The sequence below is a fragment of the Musa acuminata genome, chromosome BXJ1-6 (genome assembly GCF_036884655.1).
Source record: "Musa acuminata AAA Group cultivar baxijiao chromosome BXJ1-6, Cavendish_Baxijiao_AAA, whole genome shotgun sequence".
NCBI lineage: Eukaryota > Viridiplantae > Streptophyta > Magnoliopsida > Zingiberales > Musaceae > Musa > Musa acuminata.
The window spans coordinates 10,991,139-11,006,238 of NC_088332.1; the positions used below are offsets into that span (position 1 = coordinate 10,991,139).

Below are 15,100 nucleotides of genomic sequence, written 5' to 3' on the forward strand. Positions count from 1 at the left end.
TTTTTTAATTAGTCATGTCAACCAGCTCAAATGTCTCATGTTGACTTGCAACATTTTCCTTTGGATCAGCTGATCGAAGTCAAAACATATACTTGTTGCGAACGCGTTGAAGAATTGTTCCAAGTCATCCAGAAGGTATGCATATGGACATCTCCATGCTTCTCCGATGATGAGGCTGTCAAAGAGTAGGAGCTCTCTATAATTAATTCTTGCTCTCCCAAAGCTTACACGTAATTGGCATTGCTGTCGATGACACGTAGTTTGAGACCCAGGAATGGTTATTGGGCCGGGCAGAGCTAAGCGAGGCTTTGAGATCATTTCGATAACGCAGCAAGGCCCATAGCCATGCTTTTGTGCCCCGTAATTGTCGTTCTGTCTCTTTCCCTTTCAATCCATTTCTTACTTCTCTCCACCGGATCCTCCTCCCTCCGCCTTCTCCCTCTCTCTATCTCTTCAGCTTGGATTTATAATCTTGATTTACTTATTTTTGGCGGGAAACTTTAGAGGCTACCGGGGAGCTTCTCAAGACAACCCTCTGTCATCCCATTCAGCTACGCAATGCAATTTTATTATCTTCGAATTAATTTTGCCTTTCATGAAATGAACGGGTAACCCAACGATCTAACCACGGTGATTTACTTTGTGAATCGCTTTATCTTTGATGGATTCTTGATTTACTTTATTGATCACTCTATCTTGTATCAAATTTTTGATTTACTTTATGATCGTTGTGGACCTCCATAAATAGAAGTGAACTAGTGGTTCATAAGCTAGAGATTTTTTATTGTCTCTCCTATTCTCCTCCCCCTCTCTACCTTAAAGCAGACCTAGAGTTTTGAAGAGCATCGTCACAACTCTGCTATGTGGATCATTGCTAGAGAGGAGGGCACTTGACCTCCTTCACCCTCTCCTAGAGATCTGCAGAGATTTAAAGATATACGATCTCCCTAGCTAACATAATTTTTCTTATACCCAGTTTTAAATTCGTGATTTTTGCGTACCAATCTTCGCATGACAATGAACACAACTTTGAGAATTTGGAGACTTTATTCTTCTGTTATTCCGTTGCGCATGTGATGTCGCCCCCCAAGATTTCCCAACAGTTAATTTAAAAAATGACATATAGATAGGGGGAGTTTAGTTAAAACTACATCATCAATTGGTTGTCATCATAAAAAAGGGAGAGATTGTTGAATCCTGAATTTTGATGATGAAATCAATTTATGAATTTATAAACTAATAAGCATTTAAGATAAGTGATGCAGGAAAAACTTTGATCATGGACTTGAACCATCGAATGATAAATCGTTGAAGTAGGAGAATCAAACGTTGGATCAAAGAGCATCATGTTAGAGATTGGACGTTAGGCCGGAGGATTGGTCGACATACCAAAAGATGGACTTCGTACCATGAGTTCAGACATCGGGCTGGAAGGATCGGGTATTACGCCAAGAAGATTGGATGTTGTGAGAGGTCAATATATCGATGGATTGGGCAATACGTAAAAGGAAAGGACGATGTGCCGGAGGTTTGGACGAAGTGCCAGATGAACAGATAACATACCGGACAACGTGTTGAAGGCTTCATGATTGTAATTAGAGTTGTTTATAGTTTAATTGAGTTGGTTTTGAGTGTAACCATGCAAAGTTGATTAGGAGTCTATTAGGTTTGAACTAGGGTCAAATTGGGCCAGTTGAAAGGCTAATTCAGTGACATGGGGTTGGGTTGGGCAGTGGTAACACCAAGCCTAAGTGATGATACCGCTAGGCTGTCAAGTGGTAGTACCATCCAGGTAGACGATGATACTGCCATAGCCCTAGTTCTTAGGCTTTGTCAGGCGGTAGTATCGCTAGTGCTCGAAAATCCAAGAATTTAAAATTTTGCCTTTATTTTTTAAACCATTTGGAGTCTATAAATACTCCACGGTGATTGCTTGGCAAAGTGTGAAAACTTATGATTTTAAGTGTATAAACTCTATTAAAAAGTGTTGAGCCTCTTCCTCCTTAAGTTTAGAGGAGGTGTGAGATCTTCTTGTAAAAAAGATATTTGAAGGTTCTTTCCTAAACCTGTGAAAAGAAAAAAGAGTTGTAACAAGGGTAGTTGATTTTTGTCCGTTGAAAAGAAGATCAGTAATGAAAGTCGGTGGCCTCGAGGAAAGAGGAATCGAGAGTAGACGTACGTCGGGATGATCAAACTACTATAAATCGATTTATATTTTTTTTATACTTTGTTTTACTATTACTAACTGATTTAGTTGCTCATTATTCTTACTCACATTCTAAATTAAATATATTTTTGATACGAATTTATTGATTGAATTTTTAAATTAAAATTTTATTTCGAAAGCACTGATGACCACAGGGGCAACATGCTGTAAGATGCAAACAGGGCAATGTGTTGTACCTTATCACAATCGAGAACATCCATCAAAGCAGTGCCCAAAAGAAAACTATCGATCCAACCATCACTCGTGGCATCAACGAATCCCGATCCGATGAGGTTGGCGTGTCCAGCAGTGATTGCCCTACGCCAAAGGATTACATGCTCCCATAGCTACCGACCGACCTAAGATTTGTCGTCATCAAGATCTCACCGAATGATCGATCGTCAAACGACCTCTTGGTCGAAGTCGTCGGCCTCCAACCAAGACCGAGCAATGTGATCCTTTGCCTCTACACCCAACCTTCAACCTGAACTCGGTAAACTAGCCAGAAAAAGAAGAAAACTCACTTTGATATATAGAATCCTCAAACATGACCAAGACTCAACAATCATATATCATAAGAGAATTCATTAAATCGAAGCAAGAAAAAATTCGACAAAGATGAGGAGGGGATCGAACCTAGGAGTCTCGAGATGCCGACAGAGAACGACTAGAGGAAGTGGAGGAGGTAGCGATCAAATGATGAGGGAGAGAGAGAGAGAGATAGAAAACGTAATGGAGGTGGGTATTTATATGGGAGAGGTGTACCAATCTTGCTCCCTCTTTCTCGTGTTCCTTACCAGAGTGAGACAGGTGATCTTCGTTTGAGAAATTAACAATGCTGAGTACACTGGCGAAGCCAGATTCTCCAAGCGGTCAGATATATACATAATATGGTAGGTCCGAGTTAGGCATTAACTCGTGAAGCTATATGTTATGAAATTAGCATATGATAGTTATTAGCTTGAATATATTCTTCACTTGTTCGTATGAAATGAGCATATAATATTTATGTATACGGATTAGAATCAAATCCGTGGAGAAGGAAGAATTAACAGTTTGGTTGGAATATGTGCTAGATTTGAGCCATGCAACCAGTTAGCGAACAAATATGCCATGGCCGATGAGTCTGCACGACTAGGTCCGCGGATCGATGTCGGGAGCCAATTATGGGATGATCTAGATGAAGAGATGGCCGGGCCCTCGGAAGGGAGTGCTGGTTGACATTGGTCGGGATCAGGACTGATTAACAACTCCACACTGTCGGGCGACTGGCGCTCCTCGTGCCGAGACTCTCGCCGTCAATGAGGGGTCGCCCTCCTGTAAAAATGGCCTTCGTCGGGTGATCCCCGGCTGTGGCCACTCCGTCAAGTAACTTAGTAACGAGAGAGATTACTTTTCTTTTTTTCTTTTGTTTTTGTGCCTCCCCCTTTTACCGGAGACCAGCTCACGATTTTATACTATGGCGTGAGGGTTGATGACATCCGATCTGAGGCCTTTATGTCACGTAGGGTGGCGTGAGGAAACATGTGAAGTTCTTGGTCGCACAAGAATCAGTAGTTTAATGATTGATGTCACGAATGAAAGAAGGTTGGGTGCTGTGCGCGCAGGATAACATCATACAGTTGGCGAATAAATTATTGATGAGGAGTCTCCAGCTTGCTTATCCAATTTATACTGCCTCATAGCAACCTAAATGTCACTGCTTATTCCTCATTTCTTAATTTGATGTTTAATCAAATCTTGATCCGCGTTGCTTTGGACCACGATGACAATTTGGAACTGTCGACGACACGGGACCCAGGAATGGTTATTGGACCGGGCCGAGCTAAACCATGCTTTGAGATTATTTCAATAACGCATCAAGGCTATATATATATATATATATAGCAAGAGAGAGTAAGAGAAAGCGACTACTTCCTTATAAGAGAGAGTAAGAGAGGAAGAGAGCCAAATTAATTAGAAGAGAAAGTTGTCATTTCAAAAGATAATGTCGTCATTCATTTCTGGTGCTTTCATCTCCCATGCAGTTAGTTCTGAAACCTTCACGTCTTCTGCACCATTGTTGAACACGAACATATGAGCTTGTTCTCCGATCGCTATGCTGGGATAAACTCTTGACGTGATGCAAGTCTTGCCTCCTTCCCCAAAGCTCTCCACCACCGAGTGATCAATCTTTAACAGAACAAAGCGAGATGAATAAACCTATAAAAAACAAAAAGAAAAATGCGATGCCTAAATTCCAACATACCAAGCTTCTAAGAGATATCTTGTTTGTCTTTTCGATATCGACATCGACAAAGCCGGCAAAAGTAGGTTTGTATATCATTTCCCTCTTAGATGACCTGCTCATACAAAACGAATGAATGAATGAATGAATGAATTCAGTGTTCGACAACCAAAGATCAGATACTACTATCATATGATTCAACTTCATAAGTTTATGCCACGGTATATGCAAACACATTGATGAGTTTAGTATAAATCTTTTTTGTGGGCATATAATAGATGGAAAAACTATCGGCATAAATGAAAGGGGTGATCATCGGAAACAAACCTAGTAGGATCATGGCACATGAGGACCACGTGCTTGTCTTGAGCTTTGAAGATCCTGAAGAAGACAGCAGTAGCCTCTTCTTGGTCGGCTGAAGCCAAAACCAGGAGTCCAAATGGGCCAACCCCACCCTTTGTTTTTGCCGTCATTTTGGCACACAGTGCTTGAGCATCAGTGGCATAAAGTGGATCGAATGCCTCGGCATTTTCTAGGCTTCCAACCTCGAATGTTACCTCCACATCAGCCTGTGGTAGCGAGTCAAGAAATTAAGATTTAAAAATCTTCAAATCTGACGAGGAAGTATATTGAGATTATAATAATCTCAAGTCACCAACTTGCCTGCGCTGTCAGTATGTTCTTGACTTCAAAAGAAGTACCACTCGGGATGTTTCTGTTCTTGACGGACCCGTGCTTGTGTCTGAGCGTTTCCAACTCCTCGATCGGCCATTGAACGAGTTGCCTACCGTTGCTATCGAGCCACACAGCTCTTGGAATCGCCTACGTGCAAAAGTCGGTCATCGTAGGACGAGTAAGCACGAACCACCTGAACTCGAATGTTAGAAGAAGACTCACCTGAACTCCCGCCCAACCCTTGTCCTTGTCGGCATTAGCACTGTCCGATTCATTGGCCCACCCCCACAAAATCCTCCGTTTCTTCGCAGGATCGTAGAACGACTTGGACGCATAAAAGTTGCCATAGTCATACCTCAGCCCATTACGATTATCCGTAGAGTTAGCATCCGGTATGTACTTATCCGCCTTAGGGTAGTACGTGCCCAACGTGTAGTAGTCGAATCGCGTCTCGTCCAGGCTAACCTTAAAGACGTGCTTGACCCCAGCACCCACTTCGCCGGTGTCCAACCCTTGGTTCCCCTCCAAGGCCACCGGGTACACGTCCGGGCACTCCCACATCCCGGTGCCCTTGGCCGAGTGCAGCGGGTGGCGCGCCTTGGTCCACTTGACGAAATCCTTGCTCTTGTACAAGACGGCCACGCCCCTGCTCCCTCTCCTGGTGCCTATCACCAGAGACCAGTGCTGGTCGTGGGGCGTATACCACGCCGTGGTCGGATCACGGAACGCGCTCGCGTTGACGGCGGAATCCGACGGGTCGATCACGGGGTTGTGGTCCGGCTTAGTCCATTCGCGCAGGTAGGGATCGGATAAGTTGCTGGGGAAGGCGATGTTTTGGATCTGTCGTTTCTGAGGGTCGATGCCTGTGTACACTATCACGGGCTTGTCGCCGGGGAGGATGGTTGCGGAGCCGGACCAGCACCCGTAGATGTCGAATGGCTGGGACGGGTAGATCGCAGGGTCGAGCGCCTTCCAGTTGATCATGTCGGCCGAGACCGAGTGGGCCCACACGATGTTGCCCCACACCGAGCCGTAGGGGTTGTACTGGTAGAACAGGTGGTAGATGCCCTTGTAGTACAGAGGCCCTGAAACAATCGTGGAGTAGGTTTGGTTTGAGCCTTCATCACGGGAAGGGGGAGGGGGAGGAGGAGAAGTTGTATTTTGCACGTCGAACGCGGATGGGGTTATAGGAGGAACTTACCATTTGGATCTGCTTGCCACGGCCGGTGAAGGTGTCGATGGTGACGACGTTCGGAAAGGAAAAGAAACGTGGTGAGTAAACGGTGCAAAACAATAATGCTGAAATATTTTCTTTTTTTTTATACGAAGGACGGTTTGTTTCATCGGAGAGCGACAAAACGACGTGAAGAGTTGAGAAACTACCGTTGATCCAATGTCTAGGGGGACGGAAATGGTATACGGGCTTCAGTTCATCGTTGACCAAGGTAGGTGATATGGATTGCAGGTCTTCATACACCACATGAGATGCCTCCATGGAACAGAAGCACCAACAAACCACACAAGCCACAGCCAGCGATATACCTGAAGATCCCATTATTAAAACCAAGTGAAAAAAGAAAACGCCGATAAAAGAATATGACCGATAGGAGGATGCAAAGGAGTTTATATAGGCAGATGAAAAACGATAACTACTTTTTCTTGTGTGGATCAAAATGTTCGAGGAAGAAAATTATCTTCCTAATCTTATCAGTTATGGAAACGGATAATATAATCATGATTAAAAGTGGTGTGGCCTTTTTTTGGTAGTAGGAGTTGTCTGTTTATAAATATAGAGTTCCTTCCATAAAATAAGGTACGGAGGTTCCATCATTTTCCATGTTTAGGACTTGATGATTCAGAAATACGTGCAGCTTCACCAAAAATCTAACATTTACAAGGATACTCCCGGCACTCCCTAACTCCCTTCACCGCCACGGGAAGTAACACCTAAGTAAAAGTTTGGAAACCACCTATTCCCTACGGTCGCGAGTAAGATATCACGTAGCCTGCCTTGACTTCCCGAAATAAGCCCATGAGACCCACTCCTCTTTGATCCCATAGATGAGAAAGAGAACATGACTCCGTATTAATGGTCGACGACATAACTCGACTTCACCAACCTTCCCTTCTAGACGAATGACGAAGGGACTATGCTCTACTTGACCCAAAGAAGCAAGGAAGCCAGATCAAAGGTGTCACCTCGACAATCCCCAAGTGCCACCCTTAGTGACACATGCTAGTAAGTCGCCCGCATTAAATGCCTCTGCCACGTAGGGTAAGGAGGGATTTAACAAAGTCCCGTCTACTCCATCCAGCGCTCAAGTATAAAAGTCAAGTCCCGGGCCAAGCTACGGCAAGCGAGCAAGAGCTCTTCGGTCTCTCACTTGCATTGTTAACCTCCCTCTTCGTCTCTCTGACTTAAGCATCATAAGGTTGAGCCAGGACGCCACCGACGCAAATCAGTTTTGCAGAACCCTCGACGCCATCCGGAGATACGACCAAGAGACCATTCAATAGCAAGGACAACCCAGTTTTCCAACCCAACTCCACCATATGAGAGTTAGACCGTACCCGATGAACCACCTCCCTCGACAATCCCCCTACACAAGATCGTCGTGCCAATCTAGGTACATAGACACCATTGTCAAAAAGTTTGGCATTAAAAATTCAAAGAGAGGTCTCGTACCGATGAAACATGATTTATCGTTTTCTAGGAGTATGTTCCCAGAGACTCATGAAGAAAGGGCGAACATGGATAGGATACCCTATGTCTCAACAATAGGGTCTATCATGTTAGTCATGCTATGTACTAAGCGTGTTATAGCGCATGCTTTAAATGTCACGAGCAGGTATCAGGCAGATCCATGCTTGGAGAACTAGAAAGTAATAAAGTATATCCATAAGTACTTGAGAAAGACTAATGATCTTTTACTAGTATATGGAGGTAGTAGCCTCATGGTTCAAGGCTACACAGACTCGAGTTTTCAATTCGATGTCGATGATAGCCAATCGAATTTGGGATATATGTACACCTTAAATAGAGGAGCAGTATTCTAAAAGAGTTTCAAGCAAGATACTACTGTTGGCTTGACCATAGAGGCGGAGTATATTGCTACAATAAAGGCAGCAAAAGATGGAGTATGAATTAAGAAGTTCATTACAGATTTAGGAGTCGTGCCAAGCAACGAGGAGCAGATTCTCTCATATTATGACAATAATTGGGTGATTGCTCAAGTGAAGGAACCCAGGTTTCGTCAAAAGTGTTATGAGGAGGGGCCTCTTAATTAGAGAGATCATAACCCGAAGAGATATAGGAGTCGAAAAAGTACCTTCCGAAGATAACATTGCAGATCCATTGGCAAAGTCGTTATCTTAAATTATCTTTAAGCGTCACAGGGGTTTGATGTGGATCAAATACATAGGTGATTAACTTTAGGTCAAGTAGGAGATTGCTAGTCATAGGTGTCCTGCAAGCCAATCACGTGAGTGATGACACGGTCTTTTTGCTTATTATATTTTGGTATTTATCACTTTATATTACGTGTTGCATATATGCATATATATTGTGATATCGTTGGATCTGTGCAACGGAAATCGGATCATTATGAGATTACGATAATGAGACCAATCTGCCTTTAAACATAGATCATAAATAACTCCGGTAATAGATTACTCGAGAGGGACATCAAGATAACCAAATAGACTGGTGTGTTGTATACCCATCCATATGATAGATGTAGCTAATCTCATAGCTGCTTATGTGGGGAAACTAGGGATACAATACATGTACTCATTGGAGAACGAGTTCACTAACTGATCCGCTTACAGAATGTTGAATGGTTGATGATACCTTATTATCAGACGACAATTCTGTAGTCCCAGTGCTATATCCAGTTCTTAGACTTGAGACACCAAGGATATCATGTATGAGTGCTCCACTCTTCGATACGGGACTTATTGGTTTGGATGTCCCAGATCTAGCACAACTGGTCATTGGGAGTGACAGTCAACCTTATGAGAACTATTAAGTATCGATAGAGGATTATCCACTCTCAGTGTCATGAGAGCAATATCTCATGTGTTCTTGCTCAGACAAATCTCTGGCCAGGGTCATTCAGATTGAGAGAGAAAAAGTTATCCGGGAGAATTCGATTAGAGCGAGATGCGAGTAGAAACCATATGAGTCTGATAACACCATGCTCAGTATACGGTCTCTAGGATATTAGATGGATGAGGGATTATAGATACACGGTTACTGAGGACAGACGGGTCAAATGGATTGGATTCCTTGTATCCTCTGGGAACTGCGGCGTAGTGGCATAATATGTCCGTAGTCGATGAGTCAAGTGAATTATTATCGAGATAATAATTCACTGAGCCAAAAGGAGTTCTGATAAGTATGACTCATAGCCAGCTCGATATTGGGCTTAGAGGGTCACACACATATTGTAGGCATTGCGATGAGTAGAAGTTCGGATATGAGATATCCGTCGGAGCCCCTATCTTATTGGATATCCAATAAGCCCATGAATTATTGGATCCTATGAGTGAGATCCAATAATAGCCCATGAGAGATTATTGGATAGAGATCCACTAATTTAAGAGACTTAGATAGTTGGATAGAGATCCAATACCCAATAGGGCTGAATCCATTGGGGTTAAGTTGACAGGGGACCTTTGTAAATATGAGAGAATTAGTGGTTCATAGGCTAGAGCTTTTTGGTTGCCTCTCCTATTCTCCTCCCCCTCTCTACCTCAAAGCAGGCCTAGAGTTTTGAAGAGCATCGACACAACCCTGCTATGTGAATCACCGCTAGAGAGGAGGGCACTTGACTTTCTTCAACCTCTCCTAGAGATCTGCAGGGATTTAAAGATATACGATCTCCCTAGGTAACATAATCTATCTTATACGCAGTTTTAAATTCGTAATTTTTTTGCATCAATCTTCGCACGACAATGAGCACAACTTTAGGAATTTGGGGATTTTATTCTTCTGTTATTCCGCTGCGCATGTGATGTCACTCCCCAAGATTTTTCAATAGTTAATTTCAAAATGACATATAGATAGGGGAAGTTTAGTTAAAACTAAATCATCAATTAGTTATCATCATAAAAAAGGGAGAGATTGTTGAATTCTGAATTTTGACGATGAAATCAATTGATAAATTTATAAACTAATAAACATTTAATATAAGTGATGCAAGAAAAACATCGATCATGGACTTGAACCATCGAATGACAAATCGTTGAAGTAGGAGAATTAGACGTTGGACCGGAGAGCATCATGTCAGAGATTGGATGTTATACCGGAGTATTGGTCGATATGCCAAAAGATGGACTTCGTACCATGATTTCGGACATCGGGTTGGAAGGATCGGGTATTATGCCAAGAAGATTAGATGTTGTGGGAGGTCAATATATTGATGGATTGGGCAATACGTTAAAGGAAAGAACGATGTGTCGGAGGTTTGGACGAAGTGCCACATGAACAGATAACATACCGGACAACGTGTTGAAGGCTTCATGATCATAATTAGAGTTGTTTATAGTTTAATTGAGTTGGTTTTGGGTGTAACCATGTCAAGTTGATTAGTAGTTTATTAGGCTTGAACTAGGGTCAAATTGGGCAAGTTGAAAGGCTAATTTAGTGACACGAGGTTGGGTTGGGCGGTGGTATCGCCAAGCCCAAGTGATGGTACCGCTAGAGCCCGAGTTCCCAGGCTATCAACTGATAGTACCGCTAGACTGTCAAGTGGTAATACCATTTAGGCAAGTGATGGTACCGCCATAGCCCTAGTTCTCAGGCTTTGTCAGGCGGTAGTGTCGCTAGTACTCGAAAACCTGAGGATTTAAAATTTTGCCTTTATTTTTTAAACAATTTGGAGTCTATAAATACTCCACCGGTGACTACTTGGCAAAGTATGAAAACTTATGATTTTAAGTGTATAAACTCTATTAAAAAGCGTTGAGCCTCTTCCTTCTTAAGTTTAGAAGTAATTCTAAGGGAGGTGTGAGGTCTTCTTGTAAAAAAGATGTGTGAATGTTCTTTCCTAAACCTGTGAAAAGAAAAAAGAGTTGTAACAAGGGTAGTTGATTTTTATCCGTTAAAAAGAAGATCAGTAGTGAAAGTTGGTGGCCTCAAGGATAAAGAGGAATCGAGAGTAGACGTAGGTTAGGACGATTAAACTAATATAAATCAATTTATATTTTTTTATACTTTTTCTTACTATTACTAACTGATTTGGTTGCTCATTATTCTTACTCACATTCTAAATTAAATATATTTTTGATACGAATTTATCGATTGAATTTTTAAATTAAAATTTTATTTCTAAATTACTAATGACCATCCTGACAGGGGCAATATACGGGCGACGTGTTGTACCTTATCACAATCGAGAACCTCCATCAAAACAGTGCCCGAAAGAAAACTATCGATCAAACCATCAGTTGTGGCATCAACGAATCCCAATCCGATGAAGTTGGCGTGTCCAGCAATGATTGCCCTACGCTAGAGGAGTACATGCTCCCATAGCTACTGATGGTCTCTTGGTCGTATCTCCGGATGGCGTCGAGGGTTCTGCAAAACTGATTTGCGTCGGTGGCGTCCTGGCTCAACCTTATGATGCTTAAGTCAGAGAGACGAAGAGGGAGGTTAACAATGCAAGTGAGAGACCGAAGAGCTCTTGCTCGCTTGCCGTAGCTTGGCCCGGGACTTGACTTTTATACTTGAGCGCTGGATGGAGTAGACGGGACTTTGTTAAATCCCTCCTTACCCTACGTGGCAGAGGCATTTAATGCGGGCGACTTACTAGCATGTGTCACTAAGGGTGGCACTTGGGGATTGTCGAGGTGACACCTTTGATCTGGCTTCCTTGCTTCTTTGGGTCAAGTAGAGCATAGTCCCTTCGTCATTCGTCTAGAAGGGAAGGTTGGTGAAGTCGAGTTATGTCGTCGACCATTAATACGGAGTCATGTTCTCTTTCTCATCTATGGGATCAAAGAGGAGTGGGTCTCATGGGCTTATTTCGGGAAGTCAAGGCAGGCTACGTGATATCTTACTCGCGACCGTAGGGAATAGGTGGTTTCCAAACTTTTACTTAGGTGTTACTTCCCGTGGCGGTGAAGGGAGTTAGGGAGTGCCGGGAGTATCCTTGTAAATGTTAGATTTTTGGTGAAGCTGCACGTATTTCTGAATCATCAAGTCCTAAACATGGAAAATGATGGAACCTCCGTACCTTATTTTATGGAAGGAACTCTATATTTATAAACAGACAACTCCTACTACCAAAAAAAGGCCACACCACTTTTAATCATGATTATATTATCCGTTTCCATAACTGATAAGATTAGGAAGATAATTTTCTTCCTCGAACATTTTGATCCACACAAGAAAAAGTAGTTATCGTTTTTCATCTGCCTATATAAACTCCTTTGCATCCTCCTATCGGTCATATTCTTTTATCGGCGTTTTCTTTTTTCACTTGGTTTTAATAATGGGATCTTCAGGTATATCGCTGGCTGTGGCTTGTGTGGTTTGTTGGTGCTTCTGTTCCATGGAGGCATCTCATGTGGTGTATGAAGACCTGCAATCCATATCACCTACCTTGGTCAACGATGAACTGAAGCCCGTATACCATTTCCGTCCCCCTAGACATTGGATCAACGGTAGTTTCTCAACTCTTCACGTCGTTTTGTCGCTCTCCGATGAAACAAACCGTCCTTCGTATAAAAAAAAAGAAAATATTTCAGCATTATTGTTTTGCACCGTTTACTCACCACGTTTCTTTTCCTTTCCGAACGTCGTCACCATCGACACCTTCACCGGCCGTGGCAAGCAGATCCAAATGGTAAGTTCCTCCTATAACCCCATCCGCGTTCGACGTGCAAAATACAACTTCTCCTCCTCCCCCTCCCCCTTCCCGTGATGAAGGCTCAAACCAAACCTACTCCACGATTGTTTCAGGGCCTCTGTACTACAAGGGCATCTACCACCTGTTCTACCAGTACAACCCCTACGGCTCGGTGTGGGGCAACATCGTGTGGGCCCACTCGGTCTCGGCCGACATGATCAACTGGAAGGCGCTCGACCCTGCGATCTACCCGTCCCAGCCATTCGACATCTACGGGTGCTGGTCCGGCTCCGCAACCATCCTCCCCGGCGACAAGCCCGTGATAGTGTACACAGGCATCGACCCTCAGAAACGACAGATCCAAAACATCGCCTTCCCCAGCAACTTATCCGATCCCTACCTGCGCGAATGGACTAAGCCGGACCACAACCCCGTGATCGACCCGTCGGATTCCGCCGTCAACGCGAGCGCGTTCCGTGATCCGACCACGGCGTGGTATACGCCCCACGACCAGCACTGGTCTCTGGTGATAGGCACCAGGAGAGGGAGCAGGGGCGTGGCCGTCTTGTACAAGAGCAAGGATTTCGTCAAGTGGACCAAGGCGCGCCACCCGCTGCACTCGGCCAAGGGCACCGGGATGTGGGAGTGCCCGGACGTGTACCCGGTGGCCTTGGAGGGGAACCAAGGGTTGGACACCGGCGAAGTGGGTGCTGGGGTCAAGCACGTCTTTAAGGTTAGCCTGGACGAGACGCGATTCGACTACTACACGTTGGGCACGTACTACCCTAAGGCGGATAAGTACATACCGGATGCTAACTCTACGGATAATCGTAATGGGCTGAGGTATGACTATGGCAACTTTTATGCGTCCAAGTCGTTCTACGATCCTGCGAAGAAACGGAGGATTTTGTGGGGGTGGGCCAATGAATCGGACAGTGCTAATGCCGACAAGGACAAGGGTTGGGCGGGAGTTCAGGTGAGTCTTCTTCTAACATTCGAGTTCAGGTGGTTCGTGCTTACTCGTCCTACGATGACCGACTTTTGCACGTAGGCGATTCCAAGAGCTGTGTGGCTCGATAGCAACGGTAGGCAACTCGTTCAATGGCCGATCGAGGAGTTGGAAACGCTCAGACACAAGCACGGGTCCGTCAAGAACAGAAACATCCCGAGTGGTACTTCTTTTGAAGTCAAGAACATACTGACAGCGCAGGCAAGTTGGTGACTTGAGATTATTATAATCTCAATATACTTCCTCGTCAGATTTGAAGATTTTTAAATCTTAATTTCTTGACTCGCTACCACAGGCTGATGTGGAGGTAACATTCGAGGTTGGAAGCCTAGAAAATGCCGAGGCATTCGATCCACTTTATGCCACTGATGCTCAAGCACTGTGTGCCAAAATGACGGCAAAAACAAAGGGTGGGGTTGGCCCATTTGGACTCCTGGTTTTGGCTTCAGCCGACCAAGAAGAGGCTACTGCTGTCTTCTTCAGGATCTTCAAAGCTCAAGACAAGCACGTGGTCCTCATGTGCCATGATCCTACTAGGTTTGTTTCCGATGATCACCCCTTTCATTTATGCCGATAGTTTTTCCATCTATTATATGCCCACAAAAAAGATTTATACTAAACTCATCAATGTGTTTGCATATACCGTGGCATAAACTTATGAAGTTGAATCATATGATAGTAGTATCTGATCTTTGGTTGTCGAACACTGAATTCATTCATTCATTCATTCATTCGTTTTGTATGAGCAGGTCATCTAAGAGGGAAATGATATACAAACCTACTTTTGCCGGCTTTGTCGATGTCGATATCGAAAAGACAAACAAGATATCTCTTAGAAGCTTGGTATGTTGGAATTTAGGCATCGCATTTTTCTTTTTGTTTTTTATAGGTTTATTCATCTCGCTTTGTTCTGTTAAAGATTGATCACTCGGTGGTGGAGAGCTTTGGGGAAGGAGGCAAGACTTGCATCACGTCAAGAGTTTATCCCAGCATAGCGATCGGAGAACAAGCTCATATGTTCGTGTTCAACAATGGTGCAGAAGACGTGAAGGTTTCAGAACTAACTGCATGGGAGATGAAAGCACCAGAAATGAATGACGACATTATCTTTTGAAATGACAACTTTCTCT

General features: G+C 43.7%; 2 protein-coding genes across 2 annotated transcripts; one reads left to right on the forward strand and one right to left on the reverse strand.

The window, feature by feature from the left end:
* Positions 1–4,183: 4,183 nt before the first annotated feature.
* Positions 4,184–6,640, reverse strand: LOC135677430 (beta-fructofuranosidase, insoluble isoenzyme 3-like). The gene is made up of 7 exons (XM_065189786.1): positions 6,492–6,640; positions 6,310–6,318; positions 5,331–6,193; positions 5,097–5,255; positions 4,761–5,002; positions 4,455–4,548; positions 4,184–4,378 (listed from the first exon to the last, which is right to left on the reverse strand). Exons 1-7 carry the CDS (start codon positions 6,601–6,603, stop codon positions 4,184–4,186), a joined length of 1,674 nt encoding a protein of 557 aa, XP_065045858.1. The 5' UTR covers positions 6,604–6,640.
* Positions 6,641–12,627: 5,987 nt separating this feature from the next.
* Positions 12,628–15,084, forward strand: LOC135677431 (beta-fructofuranosidase, insoluble isoenzyme 3-like). Its single transcript, XM_065189787.1, has 7 exons — positions 12,628–12,776; positions 12,950–12,958; positions 13,075–13,937; positions 14,013–14,171; positions 14,266–14,507; positions 14,720–14,813; positions 14,890–15,084. Exons 1-7 carry the CDS (start codon positions 12,665–12,667, stop codon positions 15,082–15,084), a joined length of 1,674 nt encoding a protein of 557 aa, XP_065045859.1. The 5' UTR covers positions 12,628–12,664.
* Positions 15,085–15,100: the final 16 nt, after the last annotated feature.

Bases quoted from the DNA above. Each gene is read 5' to 3' on its own strand.
- LOC135677430 (XM_065189786.1), bottom strand. From the start codon at position 6,603: ATGGAGGCATCTCATGTGGTGTATGAAGACCTGCAATCCATATCACCT. The intron at 5,256-5,330 runs GTGAGTCTTCTT...TTTTGCACGTAG, and splicing joins AGGGTTGGGCGGGAGTTCAG to GCGATTCCAAGAGCTGTGTG. The intron at 4,379-4,454 runs GTATGTTGGAAT...GTTCTGTTAAAG, and splicing joins AGATATCTCTTAGAAGCTTG to ATTGATCACTCGGTGGTGGA.
- LOC135677431 (XM_065189787.1), top strand. From the start codon at position 12,665: ATGGAGGCATCTCATGTGGTGTATGAAGACCTGCAATCCATATCACCT. The intron at 14,172-14,265 runs GCAAGTTGGTGA...TCGCTACCACAG, and splicing joins AGAACATACTGACAGCGCAG to GCTGATGTGGAGGTAACATT. The intron at 14,814-14,889 runs GTATGTTGGAAT...GTTCTGTTAAAG, and splicing joins AGATATCTCTTAGAAGCTTG to ATTGATCACTCGGTGGTGGA.